Raw genomic sequence first — 18,634 nt, forward strand, 5'->3', positions numbered from 1 at the left:
GAATAGAGGTGGTTTTAGATTGTTGCTCTGATGATCAGGTTTAGTCAGACCTCAAGAAGACAGATGCATAGTTACTAAAGGGAAACTGAGATTATGGAGTTAGAACAGTTTAAAATAATAAGAAGGCCAAACTGGCTGGAGGGTGCTCAGAGTAGTTTGACAATAAAGATCATTAGAACCGAGCTGTTGGTGTATTCCATTTTTGGTATAGGTCAGATATTGACAATAACGAATGAGTCAAACAGGCTGGCTATAAGAATAATCAACAGCCAAAAATATAATAAACTTTTAAAAAATACTAAACTTGGGATGCCTGGCTGGCTCATTTGGAAGAACATGCAATGCTTGATCTCGGGGTCATGAGTTTGAGCCCCATGATAGGTGTAGAGATTACTAAAAAAAATAAAAACCAAACTTTATTATGTGAGCATGTAACATTATATACATATATGTGATTATTTTACATTGAAATTGGAAAAAAAAAACCCTTAATTATAAATTCTTGGCTTTGAAATCAATTCCTTTGATTTAGCTAAAGTCTTGATACTTGTACTTCTCTACCAAGTTATCAGTACCAGATGATTTATATTTGATGGGCATTACAGCATTCATTTTTTTAAACCATTTGAGAATAAAATTTAGTTTTTATTCGGTTTCATAACAAAATAGCTGTTCACAAACATGGCTGCCTTTATTTCCAAACAAAGACAGAATCTTGGCACAGTATTTTTTGAAGTTGGATTTTATTTCTAAGATATTCTTAAAATTTAAGATATTCAAGCGTATTTAAGCTTAAATATTGTACAACGCTGCATTAACTTCCATATTATACTTTCAGTATAAACTGAGTAAAGCAAAATGAGCAGTGTTGGTTTTCATAACATTTGAAATCCAAAAAGTCTTTTTGCGATGTTGGTCTTTAGCTCTACAGTTTTAGAAATGTATTTCATGCCATCACTTTGATGTCTGGAAATCCTATTTCAGCATAAAAAATATAGAAAAGTAGGATAGATGGTTCTTTGCCAAATAAATTTTCCAAAGATATAATCAAAAGAATGAATAAATTGAATCTCATATTGTATGATTCCTTGTGAATGCACTTGCAGATAAGTAATTAAATGCTTTATGTAGTCTATAATGTCAACTAAAATAGTCCTGTATTTGATCAGCACTTGCTGGTGATCTGAGGCTGGGATTTCTCCTTCGAAAACATAAACCAGGTGACTTCTTTTAATTCAAGCAAAAACGTGTAACACCACACACAGTTTTATACCCCCTAGTATTCATGTAGCAATAACAGGTTGCAATACTGCTTATCCATTGTCAAACAAAACATTGACCACAGGAGTTTAATTAATTTATATGTTAATTATATATATGTGTGTTGTTTGATTTTTAGCGTTTTAGATGAAATAACCAAGACAGTGTGTTTATGGTTCTTTGTCTTGGCAAAATGTTGCCACTTTGAATTTAAATTTTGAAACACGTCTATTGTCAACAAAAAGACATCATCCATTGTTATCAGTCTTTTTTTTTTTTAAAGATTTTATTTATTTATTTGAGAGTGAGAACACAGGAGCAGGGGCAGAAGAAGAGAGAGAAGCAGACTCTCCTGCTGAACAGGGAGCCTGAAGTACGCTTGATCCCAGGACTGTGGGATCATGACCCAAACTGAAGACACATGTTTAACCAACTGAGCCACACGGGCACCCCTGTTATCAGTCTTTAATAAACTTTTTAAAACATTTCTCAGTTTGGAGAAATACCATTTCCCAGGATGCCTGAGTGACTGAGTCACTTAGACATCTGCCTTCAGCTCAGGTCATGAACCCAGAGTCCTGAGACAGAGCCCTGTATCAGTTTCTTGCTCAGCAGAGAGCCTGCTTCTCCCTCTGCCTGCCTTTCCCTCTGTCTCCTATTCCCCTGCTTGTGCTCACTCTCTCTCTCTGTCTCACAAATATATAAATAAAATCTTTAAAAAAGAAAAAGAAATACCATTTCCTTGATTTGTTTGCTATGAGCATCTCCAAAAGTTTTTCACTCACATAAAAATTTCACTGATGCTCTAAATAAACACAGCTGTCAAGAGTTGTTTTTATTTGTGTTCTTCTCAGCTACAGAGAAAAATATCACAAATTGTTTAACATTTTTATTCAGCTCACCTTGTAAGTTTGTAGCCATACCACTAACATTAGGAACAACTATAATTTTTAATTAGACCTACATATGCAAATGTTTATAATTCACAAATTCTGTTGCATTCTTTAATAAATGTTGCCATTTATAAGAGACTTTGATACTTTATAAAGTTTTTTTATCTTAAATATTTGATTTTATGGGGCACCTGGGTGGCTCAGTGGGTTAAAGCCTCTGCCTTCGGCTCAGGTCATGATCCCAGGGTCCTGGGATCAAGCCCACATCGGGCTCTCTGCTCAGTAGGGAGCCTGCTTCCACCTCTCTCTCTGCCTGCTTCTCTGCCTACTTGTAATCTCTATCAAATAAATAAATATTTAAAAATATATATTTGATTTTATGTCACAAGAGTACCACTTATTTTATTTGCATTTAAAAAACAAACCCTATTTAAAATAGGTATCTTTCTGTTTATTCCATTTTTATCATGCATCTTTTCTACTAAGTAATTATAATCCTATTGTGCTTCGTTTCATAATGCTGTCTTTGACAGTCACACTTTCTTTGCCTTATGAGCAATTAGGGATATTCTCTTCCACAAAGAAATACGCGTTCTGACATTTCTTTTGAAAATCATGGGGCTCTAGTTCTTTCTTGGATGCAAGAAATATTTTACTTTCCTCTTGATTCTAATGTGAGAGAGACCATAGCCCACAAAATCCCAAAGATAGGGAATAGTATAAACTCTATACACAAAAATTTGTTGATTTAGATGAAATCAATCGATTCTTCGAAAACCACAAACTACCAAAAATCACTCAAGATAAAATATATAACCTGACTAGACTTGTAACTATTAAAGAATTGCTTTTGCAGTTTAAATCCTTCCAAAAAAGAAATCTCTAAGCTCTAAGAAATCTCTAAATCTCTAAGCCAAGATAATTTCACTGGTGAATTCTTGCAGTCATTTAAAAAAAAAGAGGTAACACTGATTTCCACAAACTTTTCCAGAAAATAGAACAGGAGAAAATACTTTTTGACTTATTTTATGAGGCTTACAGCACCCTGATAGCAAAATAGAGGACAGTTTAAGATCTAGACCTAAAAATAAACCTAAAAATCCTCAAAAAAATATTAGCAAGTTGGGTCCAGTAGTATATAAAAAGAGTAATGAGACCATGTCCACCTGGGGTCTGTACCAGCAATGCAAGGCTATCTCAGTCTTTGAAAGTCAACCAATGTGATAAGCCATGTTAACAATAGAATACTACCAAGTCAGTAAAAAGGCATGAACTGCTAATACACGCACCATGTTGATGAATCTGAGAGGCCTTATTCTTTTTTTTTAATTTAATTTCTTTGCAGTGTAACAGAATTCATTGTTTGTGCACCACACCCAGTGCTCCATGCAATACATGCCCTCCATAATACCCACCACCAGGCTCCCCCAACCTTCTGCCCCCCACCCCTTCAAAACCCTCAGATTGTTTTTCAGAGTCCATAGTCTCTCATGGTTCATCTCCCCCTCCAATTTCCCTCAACTCCCTTCTCCTCTCCATCTCCCCATGTCCTCTGTGTTATTTCTTATGCTCCACAAATAAGTGAAACCATATGATACTTGACTCTATCTGCTTGACTTATTTCACTTCCAGTCTGGTCCATGTTGCTACAAAAGTTGGGTATTCATCCTTTCTGATGGAGGCATAATACTCCATAGTGTATATGGACCACATCTTCCTTATCCATTCATCCATTGAAGGGCATTTTGGTTCCTTCCACAGTTTGGCAACCGTGGCCATTGCTGCTATGAACATTGGAGTACAGTATCTTTGGGGTAAATACCCAGTAGTGCAAATGCAGGTCATAGGGAAGCTCTATTTTTAATTTCTTAAGGAATCTCCACACTGTTCTCCAAATTGGCTGCACCAACTTGTATTCCCACCAACAGTGTAAGAGGGTTCTCCTTTCTCCACATTGAGAGGCCTTATTCTGAGTGAAAGAAGCCCATCTCAAAAGGTTACATACTATATAGTTACATTTGTATGACATTTTCAAAAAGCTAGAACTATAATGGTTGAGAATAGATCAGCTGTTGCTAGGGATTAAAGGTGAGGAGAGAGTATGGATACAGAGGGATACTCCCAGGGAGTTTTTTGGGTTAATGGAGTTATTCTCTATCTTGATTATGGTGGTGGTTACATGCATCTATCGATAGGTTAAAATTTATAAAAATGTATAAACAAAAATATCCATTTTTTTGTAAGATAGTAAAATTTTTAAAAGCCTGGCAGACCAAGTGGGATGATAAATAATAGTTATCACTCTGCCTCATTGGGACCTGGCTGGGGACTTTTCAGATCGGAACATGTGCCCTGACCAAAGCCACTAGTCTGCTTCAGCTAATTTTTGCCACATTGAAATGGAGATCTAGCTCCATTAGAGTTTCTGAATTTTTAAGAGAACCAGAATTCCAAAATTTTACGTAAACTCTGGTATTTTAAATAATACCATTTAAATAATTAAATAACTTTAAAATTTTTTTAAATGCCATTTTGGCCAGCATAAGTCTGAAAAATAGGCATACTAATGTGCTATCATTGTTACTGATAGATGTTGTAGTCAGTGATTGTAGGCAGCTTAGTGCTAAAGAGAGCCTTGAGTTTTTGAGAAGAATGGTAAATGTCCCTAGGGTTGCTCTATTACGGATGTGAGAATCTTGTAAATTTGTGGTATTTGTGGATGGCATGGGTTTCTGAAAAGATGTGAAATCTTTAGGTGACAGAATGATGGTCTAGGAAAGCAGCAGAAAGGCACTTCCTTTATCCTGGCTAGTAAAAGAAATAGTTTCCATTACAGAAGACTTTGGAAAAATTGGGGCATTTTAAGAAAGAGATGTTCAGTTGAAGTGGTAAAGTAGTTTGTATAAATAGAAATCCTACAGGGCTCCATAAAGAGGTTGGCAGAGGAGTGAGCACAAGAGTGAACATGATTGGGGGAGGGGAGCATGACTGAGGTGGACAAGAATGATGATCTGGAAGATGAATATAGGAGTATTTTGGGTGAAAGCAGAGGGGTTAGGAGTGGCAATCCCTTGAACTTGTAGGAATTGCTGGAACAGTATTTTATACCTTTAAAGTTTGACTCAAGCTCTTCCCTCTGCCTGGTATGTTTTACCTCAGTCTCCTCTCCCTCGGCCTTACCTATACCATTCATATTTAAGATTCCAAATCCAGATGTTTATGTTTCACTTCTGGAAACCGTGGCACTCCTTCCTCACCTCTGCCTCAGTTTCAGACCCCTTTTTCTCTTACTGCCTGATACACACCCTTATCTCAGAGTGAACCATTTTAAATTAAAATTTGTCTCTTTAAGGTCCTCTACAAGATACCGCCATCCTCTGGGTCAGGCTCCATGTTTTATTCATCTCTTTGCCTCAGGCAGGTAGCACAGAGCCTGGCACTAAGCTAGTATCAACAGATATTTGTTAATTGAGTAGAGGAGTTAGGCTGGCACATGTTTTGATTGTAAGATTGGTCTGGCAGGTACCTGGACTTACTTATCTCTTTAAGGGTCACTGGTAGTATAGGCCTATGATCTGTTTTGTGATTGGTTTGGATCTGCTTAGAGAAAAAGCAAAACTCAGTAGCCAGACAGCAAGTCATTGTTAAGGCCAGGGACATATGCCTTTATTCTCAGTGTCTTCTTTGTTTATAAAATATAGAGGCAGTTTTTTGGGAAATGATGAATGGTAAGGGAATACTTTCTGACATTTATATTAGGCAGCCAGGACTTTATGTGATGCTATTATAGTGATCACTACACAGAATATTTATCCTACTGCATTCCTGTCATTTGTCTTTGTAAAAAAATCTTGGTGGTGAATAGATTTAAAGGACTTTATGTTAACTGTTCAAGAACAAAATTCTCATCAAGACCCAAGTATATTTTATTGAGTCTGGACCTTGGCAGTTTCTCTGCACAAATTATCCCATTGACCTTTCGAGAGACATCTTGAAATATCTAACTTCAACCTTTCATCTTTGTTTTAGCCCCTTCATCATTATTTGACTTGGGCTGCTGGAACAATGCCTTCTGCTTTCTCCCTCATTGTAATAGAACTTTCAACACCATTACTCTTTCTTTTGCAGTATATTCTTCAACTTCTTTCCTAAAGTTTTGCTTTAGACTCTATTTTTTTAGGCTTTGTTCTTCCATTAGGCTTTTCAGAGGACTGGAGAGCCATTTAATAGAGAACCTGAACTCACAGGATGAGATGATAAAATAAACTTCAAGTGATTTCTTTTCATATTAATGTTTCTTCTTCTTTACCCTGTCTATATCCAGCATAGAACTAGGGCCTTATTTTTCTTAAATAACCAACAATAAGGATGTAGAAGGTGTTGTTATTCTCTTATTCATCAGACATAATAATTAGACATTATTAAGCATTAAAGGCTTGTATGCCAAGTGTTTATTGTGCTGATTAGCCCATACAAAAATGAAAAAGACAAGTGCATGCCTTCAAGGAATTAACCTAATCAGGGTAGTGAATAAACTAAAGTTACAAATACCTCCTATAAGCTTTCTTAAAAAATCTTCAAATAGAATAATATACTTTCCTGATGGAGTTATATCATCACATGAGCTTCTCCATGTGAGCAACTTAGCATACCTTATGGCCTGTAGTAAAGAGTTCAATAAACGGGGGTTATATTGTTGGGTAGACACAGAAGAAGTGGAAACGTAAAGAAGGGAGTGGCCATGACATCTCTACCTGGGCACAGAGAAGTTTTCGAAGGGACGCCTGGTAACTTACTCGATTAAGCATCTGCCATCAGCTTAGGGATCAAGCCATAAGTCTGGCTCTCTGCTCAATGGGTAGTCTGCTTCTCCCTCTGTCTACCTACTCCTACCCCCCGCTTGTGTTCTCTTTCTCAAATAAATAAAAATCTTTAAAGAATTAAAAACAAATTTTCACAAAGAAAGTAATACTGGAAGAAATTGCATATACAAGGCCTTAGGGAATGAAATGTAAGGTACATTGAGAGAATCTTAAGTGATTGGTATATCTGGGAGAGAGGAATGGAGGAGGAGAGCAAAGTAAGAGATGAGGCTTCTGCAGGAATTTGAACTTGATCCTACAAGGAATGGGGACTATTCATTTATATTAAGCAGGGAGTCTTAAAATTAGTCAATGCAGGGACGCCTGGGTGGCTCAGTTGGTTAAGCAGCTGCCTTCGGCTCAGGTCATGATCCCAGCATCCTGGGATCAAGTCCCACATCAGGCTCCTTGCTCGGCGGGGAGCCTGCTTCTCCCTCTGCCTCTGCTGCCACTCTGCCTGCCTGTGTGCTCGTGCTCTCGCTCGCTCGCTCTCTCTCTCTGATAAATAAATAAATAAATAAATAAATAAATAAAAGCTTAAAAAAATAGTCAATGCAGAAGAAAATTTATGGTATATTACATGTATGTCTCTTTCAGGTCTCACTTGCCCTGGAGCCTCTGTCAGAAACTTATGATAGCTACAACTCTCTTCCATCCACCGATGTGAAAGAAAATGTGCTTTTATCTGAGCAGGAATTCAGAGAATATACTGAACCCAGCAGTAGCCAGTTTCTGGTTCCATCAAGGCCCCATAGGATGCCTACCACCAAAGTTGATGGAAAAGAGTTAGCAGCTAACAGTAGTAGATCAACCACTCCAAGGTAACCAGTAACCAGTCTTTCAGCTAACTCCCACTTCATAATTTCTGTTTTTTATTTGTGTTTGGATGAAATACTGAAAATAGTCGTTCATTCAGCAAACAACTATTAAGTACCCACTGTGTGCCTGGTCTAGTAACAAGTACTAGGCATAGAAATTAATAAGACACAATTCTTGTCTTTGGGGACTGCTCACAATCTGGTGGGGAGGCCATTGTACAGATAAATAAGTATAACTAAGTCATATACAGATGCCATGATAAATGCCCATAAGGGAAAAAGAGGGAAAGGGCAGTAGTTCATGAAACAGGATGGAGTAAGAGCAATAAGTTAGTTTGTTTTTTTTTAAGATTTTATTTATTTATTTGACAGAGGGAGAGCACAGGCAGGCAGAGCGGCAAAGGGAGGGAGAAGAGAGAGGCAAAGGGAGGGAGAAGCAGGCTCCCTGTGGAGCCAGATGCGGGGCTAGATTCTAGGACTCTGGAATCACAACCTGAGCCAAAGGCAGATGCTTAACTGACTGAGCCACCCAGGCACCCCTAGATTTTTGTTTTAAATAATTACAAAGCATTTGCTTTGTGTTGGGCTCTGCACTAAGTTCTTTCTCTTTTTTCAAGATTTATTTATTTGAGAGAGAGAGGACACACACTTGCATGTGCACAAGTGAGGGGAGGGGCAGAGGGAGAGAATCTTCAAGCCGACTCCCTGCTGAGCACAGAGCCCAACATGGGGTTCAAGCTTATGACTTGAGATCATGACCTGGGCCGAAACCAAGAGTCAGACACTTAACTGACTGAGCCACCCAGGTGCCCCAGCTGAGCTCTCTATTTCATTGTCTCACTTCAGCCACAACCATACAACTGTAGATAAAACATGTATTTATTTCATTTGGGAGATGAAAAACAGATTTACAAAGTCGAAGCAGTTTACACTGCTATAAACTACTGATACACTTTCTGTCTCTGACAAAGTGAAATGTTACCACAGTAGGTAATATATTGCTAAAGTTCTCCTTTATTTTATAACAGGGGGAAGGACCACTTGTACTTTACAGAGAACTCTGATACAATAAAGGACTCTTTCTTCGAACTACAACACCATCTTAATTCAGGACGGAGTTTAGAGTCTATGACTCTGAAAGGCAAGGCCCCAAGGAAGCAGATGTCCCTTCTTAACAGTTCTGAATTCCAGCCTCAAATTAGGACAGTGGCCAAGAGTCACAGCGACTCATGCATTCTTTCTTCAAACAACCCCCCTACCAAGGACCTTCTTTCAGGTATGTATGTATTTGTGACAAGACTAAGCTATATTTATTGGGATTACTCTGCTTGTCAGCCAGTCTTCAAAGAGAACCAAGACTTCTGTTTGAAATAAATAACCAAATAAAAGTGAGTGATCTCACTAAAGTTCTGAATTGCTCACCATTTAAAGGCAGCTCTTTTAAACCAGTAAGTTACTTCTAAATAAATACTACGTACTTAAAATTGTATGTTTAGGGAAGGAGCCATTTAAAATGAACCTGGATATGGGGGAAAAGTTTATCATAGAGAAATATTATTCTTTATTTTTTTCCCAAATAATTCAAGGCAAATATAGTTTTTATCTCATCAGGAGATTTACTTGCACTCCTGTACAGACGCTTGTACCAAATCTGCTTCATGTCCTGAAAATTCTTGGTCTCAGTGGGAACCTTCATTGCATAGCAACTGCTGATCTTAAGTCTGGGAATTAAATATGACTTACAGCTAAGCAGAAGTAGAAAGGTGTCAGTTTACTTGTATAAGGGCTTAAACTGAAATAAATCCAAATAGGATTATTTAGAGGTGATATTATAAAAGCAATTGAGATGCCTTATGTTATGTGTAATGCTCAACCATTTATCTCTGTGACATCAGGAGCATGATGGGGATTTGTCTCCATCCTCACTAGTAAATTTCCAAAGTAGAGTATCTGCAGCATTAGTAGAAAAATCTCTAAAATAACTATTTGGGTACAAAATTTACATTAGTAAGGATTTTTTTTTCATGAAGAAAGACATTCTGTTCATTTTTTTTTTTCAACTGAAATGTCTGTGATCCTCTGTTTTTGAAAATATACTCTGATTATAATCTTTTTTATTTTTTAAATTTTATTTAAATTCAGTTATTTAACATATAGTGTATTATTAGTTTCATAGATAGAATTCAGTGATTTATCAATTGCATTTAGCATCCGGTGCTCATTACATCAAGTGCCCTCCTTAATGCCCATCACCCAGGTTACCCCATCCCCCCCCCCACCTCCCCTCCAGCAACCTTTAATTTGTTTCCTATAGTTAAGAGTCTCTTAGATAGTGTATTAATTTTAACCTTCAGGGCAATCCTAGGCTACATTAACAAGAACAAATTGTTCCATTTTACTATACTGCTTGTACTTGTAAGCTCACACCTGCAATATTTTGCTTAGGCACCAGACTTTGAGAAAGATTATTTGTTTACTCATTAAGCAGTTACTTATTTAGTACCTATCAAATGTCTGGCATTCTTCTAGGTTTCAGGAATACAGTAATTTAAATGAAAACAAAAATTTCTGCCCTAAAATTTCTGGATAAATAAGTAACTATGTAGTGTTAGATGGTGATAATGGCAGTTGGAAAAAAAAAAATGAAGCAGGGCACATAAGAGGATGTTAGTTTTACATAGGTTGGCAAAGGAAAACCTCATTAAGAAGGTAATATGAGAGTAAAGATCTAAAGAAAATGAGTTCCTTTTAAGGAAAATAACTACGTTTATGAAAGGACTAAGAGATATTTATCTTCACAAGAGGCTACCATTTAGTGAGCATTCATTGTATGCTAACTACTATGCCAAGTGCCTTATACACATAATCTTACAAAAACCAAGTGAGGTAGGGATTGTTACCACCATTCTTTTTTCTTTTCTTTTTTTTTTTTTTTTTTAAAGATTTTATTTGTTTATTTGACAGACAGAGGTCACAAGTAGGCAGAGAGGCAGGCAGAGAGAGAGAGAGAGAGGGAAGCAGGCTCCCTGCCGAGCAGAGAGCCCGATGCGGGACTCAATCCCAGGACCCTGAGATCATGACCTGAGCTGAAGGCAGCGGCTTAACCCACTGAGCCACCCACCCAGGCGCCCTGTTACCACCATTCTAAAATGAAAACACAAGCTCAGAATTAGGAAGCTCCTGTCCTATCAAAGTGGAAGCTGCTCTTCAGCTCCAGTTAGAGTCTAAGGTAAGGTCCTCTACTTTATCCTACTGTAAGTTCATTGTTTACCTAAGCCAGCCTTTTTTTTTTTTCTTTTTTTCTTTTTTTCTTTTTTTCTTTTTTCCTTAAATCAAGACTTTGCTGGCCAACTGTTGAGGCCAAACAAAATATGACAAGTACAGCCCACGGACTGCCAGTGTTCAGCCTCTTCCCTGAGAGTTATGAGGATCAATTGGCTTACAGATGTAACAAGACAGATTATGACTCAGTCTGAGTTAATAATAACACCTGTGCAGAATGGGAAAGGACAGCTTCAAGAGGTAGTGGATTCTCTATCGCTGGAAAAGAGGAGCTAGCTAACCATCCTGTCAGGACTTTTACAGATTGTATTGAATCATCAAATGGACAGATAGGATCTTTTAAGATCCCTTCCAGCCACAAAACACTGGAAGACTAAGTCGCTCATACTAGTAAGTAGGTCTAGAGCTGAGATTGTGAGAGGGATCTAACAAATACTTAAATATCTTCTTGGTCTTTATTGGACTGACATGACACCAGAAAAGGGGTACAGGGCTGAATTAGTGAACCAGCTAGTATTGATGAAACAAACTACACATCCTGCTTTTGAGAATTGGGTTTGGAATAGATAGCAAGGAGTTGGACCAAAAATCAGAAGCTGCACATCTTCTTGTGTTTAACAGGAGCTGTGCCCATGGCATGTGCGTAATAAACAAGGGAAACATTTGTTCTAAACCCACCTGGGTGCCTTCTTTGTGTTCAGGGAGTGATTATTGAGTTGAAGTACAGGTTGATGCCATGACAGCTCTTAGAATGTAGGTACCAGCTTCCCTTGAGAAGGGAAGGTCAGAAGTTTTTTTGTTACCATGCCTCAAACTTTAGAAAAGCTTTTCCAAGAATGGCTGTTTCAACTTGGAGGCTAGTGGATGGACCACCTGTGCTCAAATTTGTCCTACTTGTTTTCCTCAATGTTTATTTCCTTTTTAAAACCTGATTTTGGAAAGTATCTTAAGTACTTTTTACCATTTAGATGTAAATGACTGTTTAAGTCCCTTTTGAAATATTACCATTCCCAGAGGAATTTTTTTTTTAAATGAGATAAAAACTTCAAGCCCAATTTAATTCAAGAAGTAACTTTTGAGTGAGTCAAAACAAAACACTAACTAGTCTTTTAGATCAGTCATTGTTTTGAGTATTGGGGTTGCAGTGATAAATAAAATATAGTCTTTGACCTTAAGGAATTCAGTCTAGTAAAGGAAACTGACTCTAAAGCAGATACAGTACAATTATGTCTGATATAAGCAACAGTGGAAGAACATTTTATTAAATGCCTGATATATACTAGGCACTGTATGAGACACTGATGATACAAAAATCAACAAGGACCAATCCCTTGTCTCAAAGTTCATTGGATGAAATAGACAATTATAATACCGAGTGATAAATTATTTGATAGAATTAAATACCCAGAGCTTTGAGAATACGAAGGAAGTGTTGTGTTTAAGGAGTTGAAGATAGTTGGGTATGGTTAAGGTACCAAGGATATTATCTCTCCAAAAACATTTTGAGTATTGATAGAAAATCCGGTTTTCCTCATGGTCCTGAAGTCAAGTGAGGTTTATTATCAACACAGCTTGTTATTATCCACTTTATTCATAAAACATTTGAATGTGCCCACCTCGTTTGAGGAACTTTATATTGAGCCAACTAGAAACTAAAAGAAGGTTTCTGGTCACATAGCAATCTTCAGCCAAATTTCTAATGCTAGCAAGACCATGTTTTCCTTACCCTTTCTCATTGAGTAAACAAGATAGCCATTTTTTGGCTGAATCTCAGAGATTAAAAAGAAAAAAAAAAAAAAACGGGCGCCTGGGTGACACAGTTGTTTAAGCATCTGCCTTCGGCTTCGGTTTTGATCCCCAGACCCTGGCTTCCTACTTATTGGGGAGTCTGCTTCTCCCTCTTCCTCTGCTGCTTCACCTGCTTGTGCTCGCTCTCTCTCTGTCAAATAAATAAATAAAATCTTAAATAAAAAATACAATGAATTCTGAATGAATTTGTGCAGCCATTATTTACATAGAAATAAGTTAATGTATATTAAGTGAAAAACAATTTTAAATCGGTATACATGTTTTTGCAAAAGAGGAAATCTATATATAAATACATGTATATTTATGCATAGATTTTAAAAACTATAACAATATTCCAGAGTAGTAGCATTAATGGACATACTAGTTTTCTGTTGCTGCATGACAAATTATCACAAATTTAATGGGTTAAAACAACATCCATTTATTAGCTCACAGTTCTGTGGCTCAGAAGTCCAACAAGGTATGGTTAGGTTTTCTGCTTAAGGTATCGGATATCAACCAAGCTAAATTCTCATCTGTAAGTGCTGGGGGAAAATGCAGTCCCAATTTCATTCTTGTTGACTAAATTCAGTTCCTTGCAGTTATAGGACTGAGGTCCCATTTCCTTGCTATCAGCTGCAAGCCACTGTTAGCTTCCTAAAGGCCACCTGCATCTCTTCCCATGTGGTCCCTTCCATCTTCAAGACAGTGATGATACATTAAATCTTTCTCGTGCTTCAAATCTCTTTTGTCATAACCTGCAAATGGCCAGAGAAAACTCTGCTAAAAGGTTTGGACTACCAAAATGATCTCCCTATCTTAAGATTGACTGATTTGGAACTGATTTTACATCTGTAAAATCCCTTTAAAGCAGTACCTTTAGATGAGTGTTTTAATCAGAGAGAAGATACATGAGTCGGAAATCTTGGGGAGAACTATCTTAGAATTCTGAATGGTTGATCTTTATTTTCTTTTAATTTAGTTGTATTGTCACTGAATATGTGATATTTCAGTTTTTGGTTTTTTTTTTTTTTACTTTGTAAGCTATATTTTGAATTCTTTGTACTAACAAATGTTAGATGTTTATGGATCTTCTTGGCTTCTTTTTTTTTTTTTTCTTGGCCTGACCACCGTATCATCATCATCATCTCCTCCTCCTCCTCCTCCACCTCCTGTACCTCCTCTTCTTCCTCCCTCTTTCTTGAGAGGGAGTACATGTATGCATATGTGTGCAGGACAGGGGGCTGAGGGGTGGAGGAACAGAGAGAGAATCCAAAGCGGTCTCCATGCCCAACACAGGCTCGAGGTGGGGCTCTATCCCACAACCCTGAGATCATGATCTGAGCAGAAACCAAGAGTTGGACATCCACCCAACCGACTGAGCCACCCAGGGGTCCCTATATCTTCTTTCGTTTTAGAAGCTATAAAACTCTAGACTAAGAGAATGGACAGTTGGTGTCTAGTCTCAGTTACCTCCAAAGCAACTGTGGAACCTCAAGGGAAAAATACTTCCCACTGTTCCTTGGAATAATGCCACTGGCCCTAAGCTTTTTAAAAGATGTCTAAGAACTAAAGTGGGGTTATATGTAGTAGTATAGTGATTAAAATCATAGGATGTGGAGCACCGAGCTGGGACACTTTGGTGGAGCATGAAACTCTTGATTTCAGGGTTGTGAGTTTGAGCCCTGCACTGGGTGTGGAGATTACTGAAAAAGCTAAAGTCTTAAAAAATAATAACAATAAATAAAATTATAGGCTCTGATCATTCTGGTTATACAGTGTGTATAACTTGAGCAAGTTACATATCCTCTCTGCCTCAATTTTCTTAATCTAGAAGATGAAATAGTAGTATCCATCTCAGAGAATCGTTAGGAGGAATAAATGAGTAAATATATTTAATTTAATATACACAGAGTAGTGCCCAGCATGTGTTTAAGACTTCAGTAAATTATTATTGCTGTTGTTATTATTTTTACTCAGGGATGGGTAAATTTTATCAGGAAGTCTGAAGATTTCATCCTAGCTTCTCTATTAACCTGCTGTATCATCTTAGACAAATCACGGACATTTTTTGGCATTCTTTATAAAAGTATGAATTTGGAATAGGTAAACACTGTAGCTTCTTAAAGTTATAACTGGTATAGCTGTTAGTGTTTTTTGGTGACATTAATAGTGACATTAACTACTACAAGTAATAGAATACAGTATGATTTCTGGATATAAAAATAATTATGTAGACATTATTAACTTTAATATGTATAAAAACCAATTGGAAAAGTCAGTGCATTCATGTAATGATTCCCATTGTATAACAACTCTGGAGAGACTGACCTCCCTCCAGAACAAACTCCATTCACTGCTGTAATGCCAGCATTTGAAACAGTCCTCTCAAATAAATAAATAAATAAATAAATAAATAAATAAATAAAAAACAGTCCTCTCATAGAAGTTCTGTAAACTGTTTATTGTAAAGTGAGTGTCCTCAAGAAATTCTCAAACTAGTGGGAAAAGCAAACAGGTAGGTCATTACAATATGCTAAGTCTTATAATATGTTAAATCTTGTCAGAGATAGAAAGGTGCTGAATATTGGAGGTATTGCTGTTGGATTTTAGATTTTCCATGTTCTGCTTTTGCCTTCTTCAGCACTGTTAGAACAAGGTGATAAACTGCGTAATGCCATGGTGATCTCTACAATGAAATCAAGCCCAGATACTAGCATGTTGTTGGATGAAGTTCATCCTCCTATGAAGGAAGATTTTCTTAAAGCCTCAACACAGTAAGTTACAGAATAAAGATGATTCCTAACAGTTCATTTCTTAATTGTTGCTAATGTATATTTTTTGTTAAGTTATAGACTTATTCAGCAAATAATTCTTAATGTGGTGAAAAGGAAGCCTAAACTAGGAGTTTATATACTCACAATCTAGACATAGTACTGGTACTTGCTAAATGTGTAAATAGTTAAATTCTTTGCTCCCTGTGAACTGGCAGGCTTATACGTATAATGGAGATATTCTCTCCTAACTCTCTTACAGACATGAAATTAGAATCTAAGGTAGAAAAGGGTTTTGTAAATTGTGAACTTTTGTATATATTTAAGGTTGTTATGTCTGAAGGATGTTAAGTGTTCCATGTTGATCATCTCCATGTACTATCTCTTAGTTCAGTTAATTCTGATTTAGATTTTTCCTGTATATTAGCCACTCAGAAAAGTACTTTTCCACACCACAGAATCAAAGCTTTGTCTAGGGACCAGTTTAAAGATCACATAACAGATCACCTCCTCCCTCCAACTGAGAATACATTTTGGAAACATGACACAAAAGATGATACCAGAGCTATCCAGCTGCTATTGGGCAGGTAAGGACTTTTAACTATCTTTCTCCTTTTTAAATTCTTCCTTCAATTCATTGTGTATATTGGTTAACAGATTTATCTTCTGAAAGCAATACTTGTGTGGAGTAGCCAAGTCATTCCCTTGGTTACTCATTGCATACTAAATAAAAATCACTATTTATTACCTACTAAGTAAAAATCTAGTCTTTAGCCTTTTATTCTTAGCTTCACTTACAGAATGGTCTCCAGCCCACCTTTCCATTCTTATCTCCCAACTTTATCTTCATCACCATTATTAGGGTACAATTTTAAAAACTCAGATTTTAGGGGCTTCTGGGTGGCTTAATTGATTAAGTGCCCAACTCTTGGTTTCAGCTCAAGGAACCATCTCAGGATTTTGAGATTGAGCCCCGTGTTGGGCTCCATCACATCAGGGAGCCTGCTTGAGATTCTTTATCTCTCTCTCTCCCTCTGCTCTCCCTCCAACGCTCTCTCTTTCAAATAAATAAATTTTTTAAAAACCTCAGATTTTAAGCAAACACAAGTTAATTCAGGGTCTTAGTATGTCTCTTATATAGCCTATGTTGCCTATGTAATTAGACAGAAAAAAAAATAAGAGGCATCCAAATTGGGAAGGAAGAACAGCTATATTCACAGATGACATGATCTGGTATGTAGAAAATCCTAAAAAAATCCACTAAAAAAAGTTAGAACTAATAAATTCTGGAAGATTGCAGGATATGAGATCAATACACAAAAACCAATTGTATTTCTATATACTTGCAATGAGCAATCCAAAAATGAAATTAAGAAAAAATTCCATTTATAATAGCAGTAATAAGAACACTTAGGAAAAATTTAACAAAAGAAGTGTAAAACATAAACTCTGCAACTACAAGACATTATTATTAAAAGAGATTATGCTGAGTGAAATAAGTCAAGCAGAGAGTCAATTATCGTATGGTTTCACTTATTTGTGGAACATAACAAATAGCATGGAGGACATGGGGAGGTAGGAGAAGGGAGTTGGGAGAAATTGGAAGGGGAGGTGAACCATGAGAGACTATGGACTCTGAAAAACAATCTGAGGGTTTTGAAGGGGTGGGGGGTGGGAGGTCGGGGTACCAGGTGGTGGGTATTATAGAGGGCACAGATTGCATGGAGCACTGGGTGTGGTACAAAAATAATGAATACTGTTAAATGCTGAAAATAAAAAATTAAAAAAAAAAGAAATTTTAAAAGATCTAAATAAGTATAAAAATCCCAAGTTCATGATTCAGTGCAATCCCTATCAGTATTGTAGCTGACTTCTTTGTAGAAATTAATAAACTGATTCTAAAATTCCTGTGAAATTGCAAGGGACCCAGAATAGCCCAAACAGTCTCAAAAAAGAGAAAATTAGGGGGATTCACACTTCCTTTATTTTTAAAGATTTTTTTATTTATGGGGGGAGGTACAGAAGATAAGATGGTCTTAAGCAGACTCCACATTAAATAAGGAGCCAGACGCATGGCTTAATCTCACTACCCTGAGATCCCAAACGGAGCCAAAACCAAGAGTCGAATGCTTAACTGACTGCACCACCCAGGTGCCATTCACACTTCCTTATTTTAAAACTTAGTACAAAGAAATAACAGGTCCATTTGGTACTGATATAAGGTCAGACATATAAATTAATGGAATAGAAATGAGCTTATAAATAAACCTATGTCAGACAAACCACGAGAAACTCTGGACTCTGGGAAACAAGCTGAGGGTTACAGAATGGAAGGGAATGGAGGGTAGGTGTGGCCAGGTGATGGGTATTAAGGAGGGCAAGTGTAGTGAAGAGTACAGGGTGCTATATGCAACTAATGAATCATTGAACACTACATCAAAAACTAATGATGTATACTGTATGGTGGCTAACTGAACATAATGGAAGGAAGGAAGGAAGAGGAATGGAGGGAGTAAGGAAAGAAGGAGGAACCTATGTCTGTGGTTGACTAATACAAGGATATCAAGACCAATTTGTGAGGAATAGTCTTTTCAACAAATACTATTGGGACAACTGGCCAGCTACATGCCAAAAAATGAAGTTGGATTATTATCTTAAACCGTATACAAAAAACTCAAAATGGATGAAATGGCTAAATGGAAGAGCTAAAACTGTATAGCTCTTAGCAGAAATATAGAGGTAAATTTTTATGTCCTTGGATTCAGAAAAAGATTCTTTAAAATGACACCAATGGGTTAAAGCCTCTGCCTTCTGCTCAGGTCATGATCCCAATGTCCTGGGATCAAGCCCCACATCGGGCTCACTGCTCAGCAGTGAGCCTGCTCCTCCCCCCTTCTCTGCCTGCCTTTCTGCCTACTTGTGATCTCTATCTGTCAAATAAATAAAATCGTTAAAAA

The 18,634-nt window shown here is 37.1% G+C and overlaps 1 protein-coding gene across 29 annotated transcripts in view; it reads left to right on the forward strand.

Annotated features, from left to right (window-relative positions):
- Positions 1-18,634, forward strand: part of C2CD3 (C2 domain containing 3 centriole elongation regulator) — a 147,214-nt gene that overhangs the window by 15,104 nt on the left and 113,476 nt on the right. For 24 of the 29 annotated variants that reach the window (XR_014316447.1, XR_014316448.1, XR_014316449.1 and 21 more), the window contains exons 4-7: positions 7,613-7,836; positions 8,862-9,109; positions 15,548-15,680; positions 16,136-16,264. Coding sequence is in view for 23 of the 29 variants with exons in the window: in XM_082749690.1 (XP_082605816.1) it covers positions 7,613-7,836; positions 8,862-9,109; positions 15,548-15,680; positions 16,136-16,264 (734 nt within the window). In the remaining 6 variants the exon portion in view is untranslated. Of the gene's footprint in view, positions 1-7,612; positions 7,837-8,861; positions 9,110-10,775; positions 11,063-11,389; positions 11,506-15,547; positions 15,681-16,135; positions 16,265-18,634 lie in introns of those variants that run through there. The other 5 variants (XM_082749704.1, XM_082749699.1, XM_082749703.1 and 2 more) reach the window with 3 other exon arrangements.

This window comes from Mustela nivalis (assembly GCF_964662115.1).
Source record: "Mustela nivalis genome assembly, chromosome: 9".
In the NCBI taxonomy this organism is placed as follows: Eukaryota; Metazoa; Chordata; class Mammalia; order Carnivora; family Mustelidae; genus Mustela; species Mustela nivalis.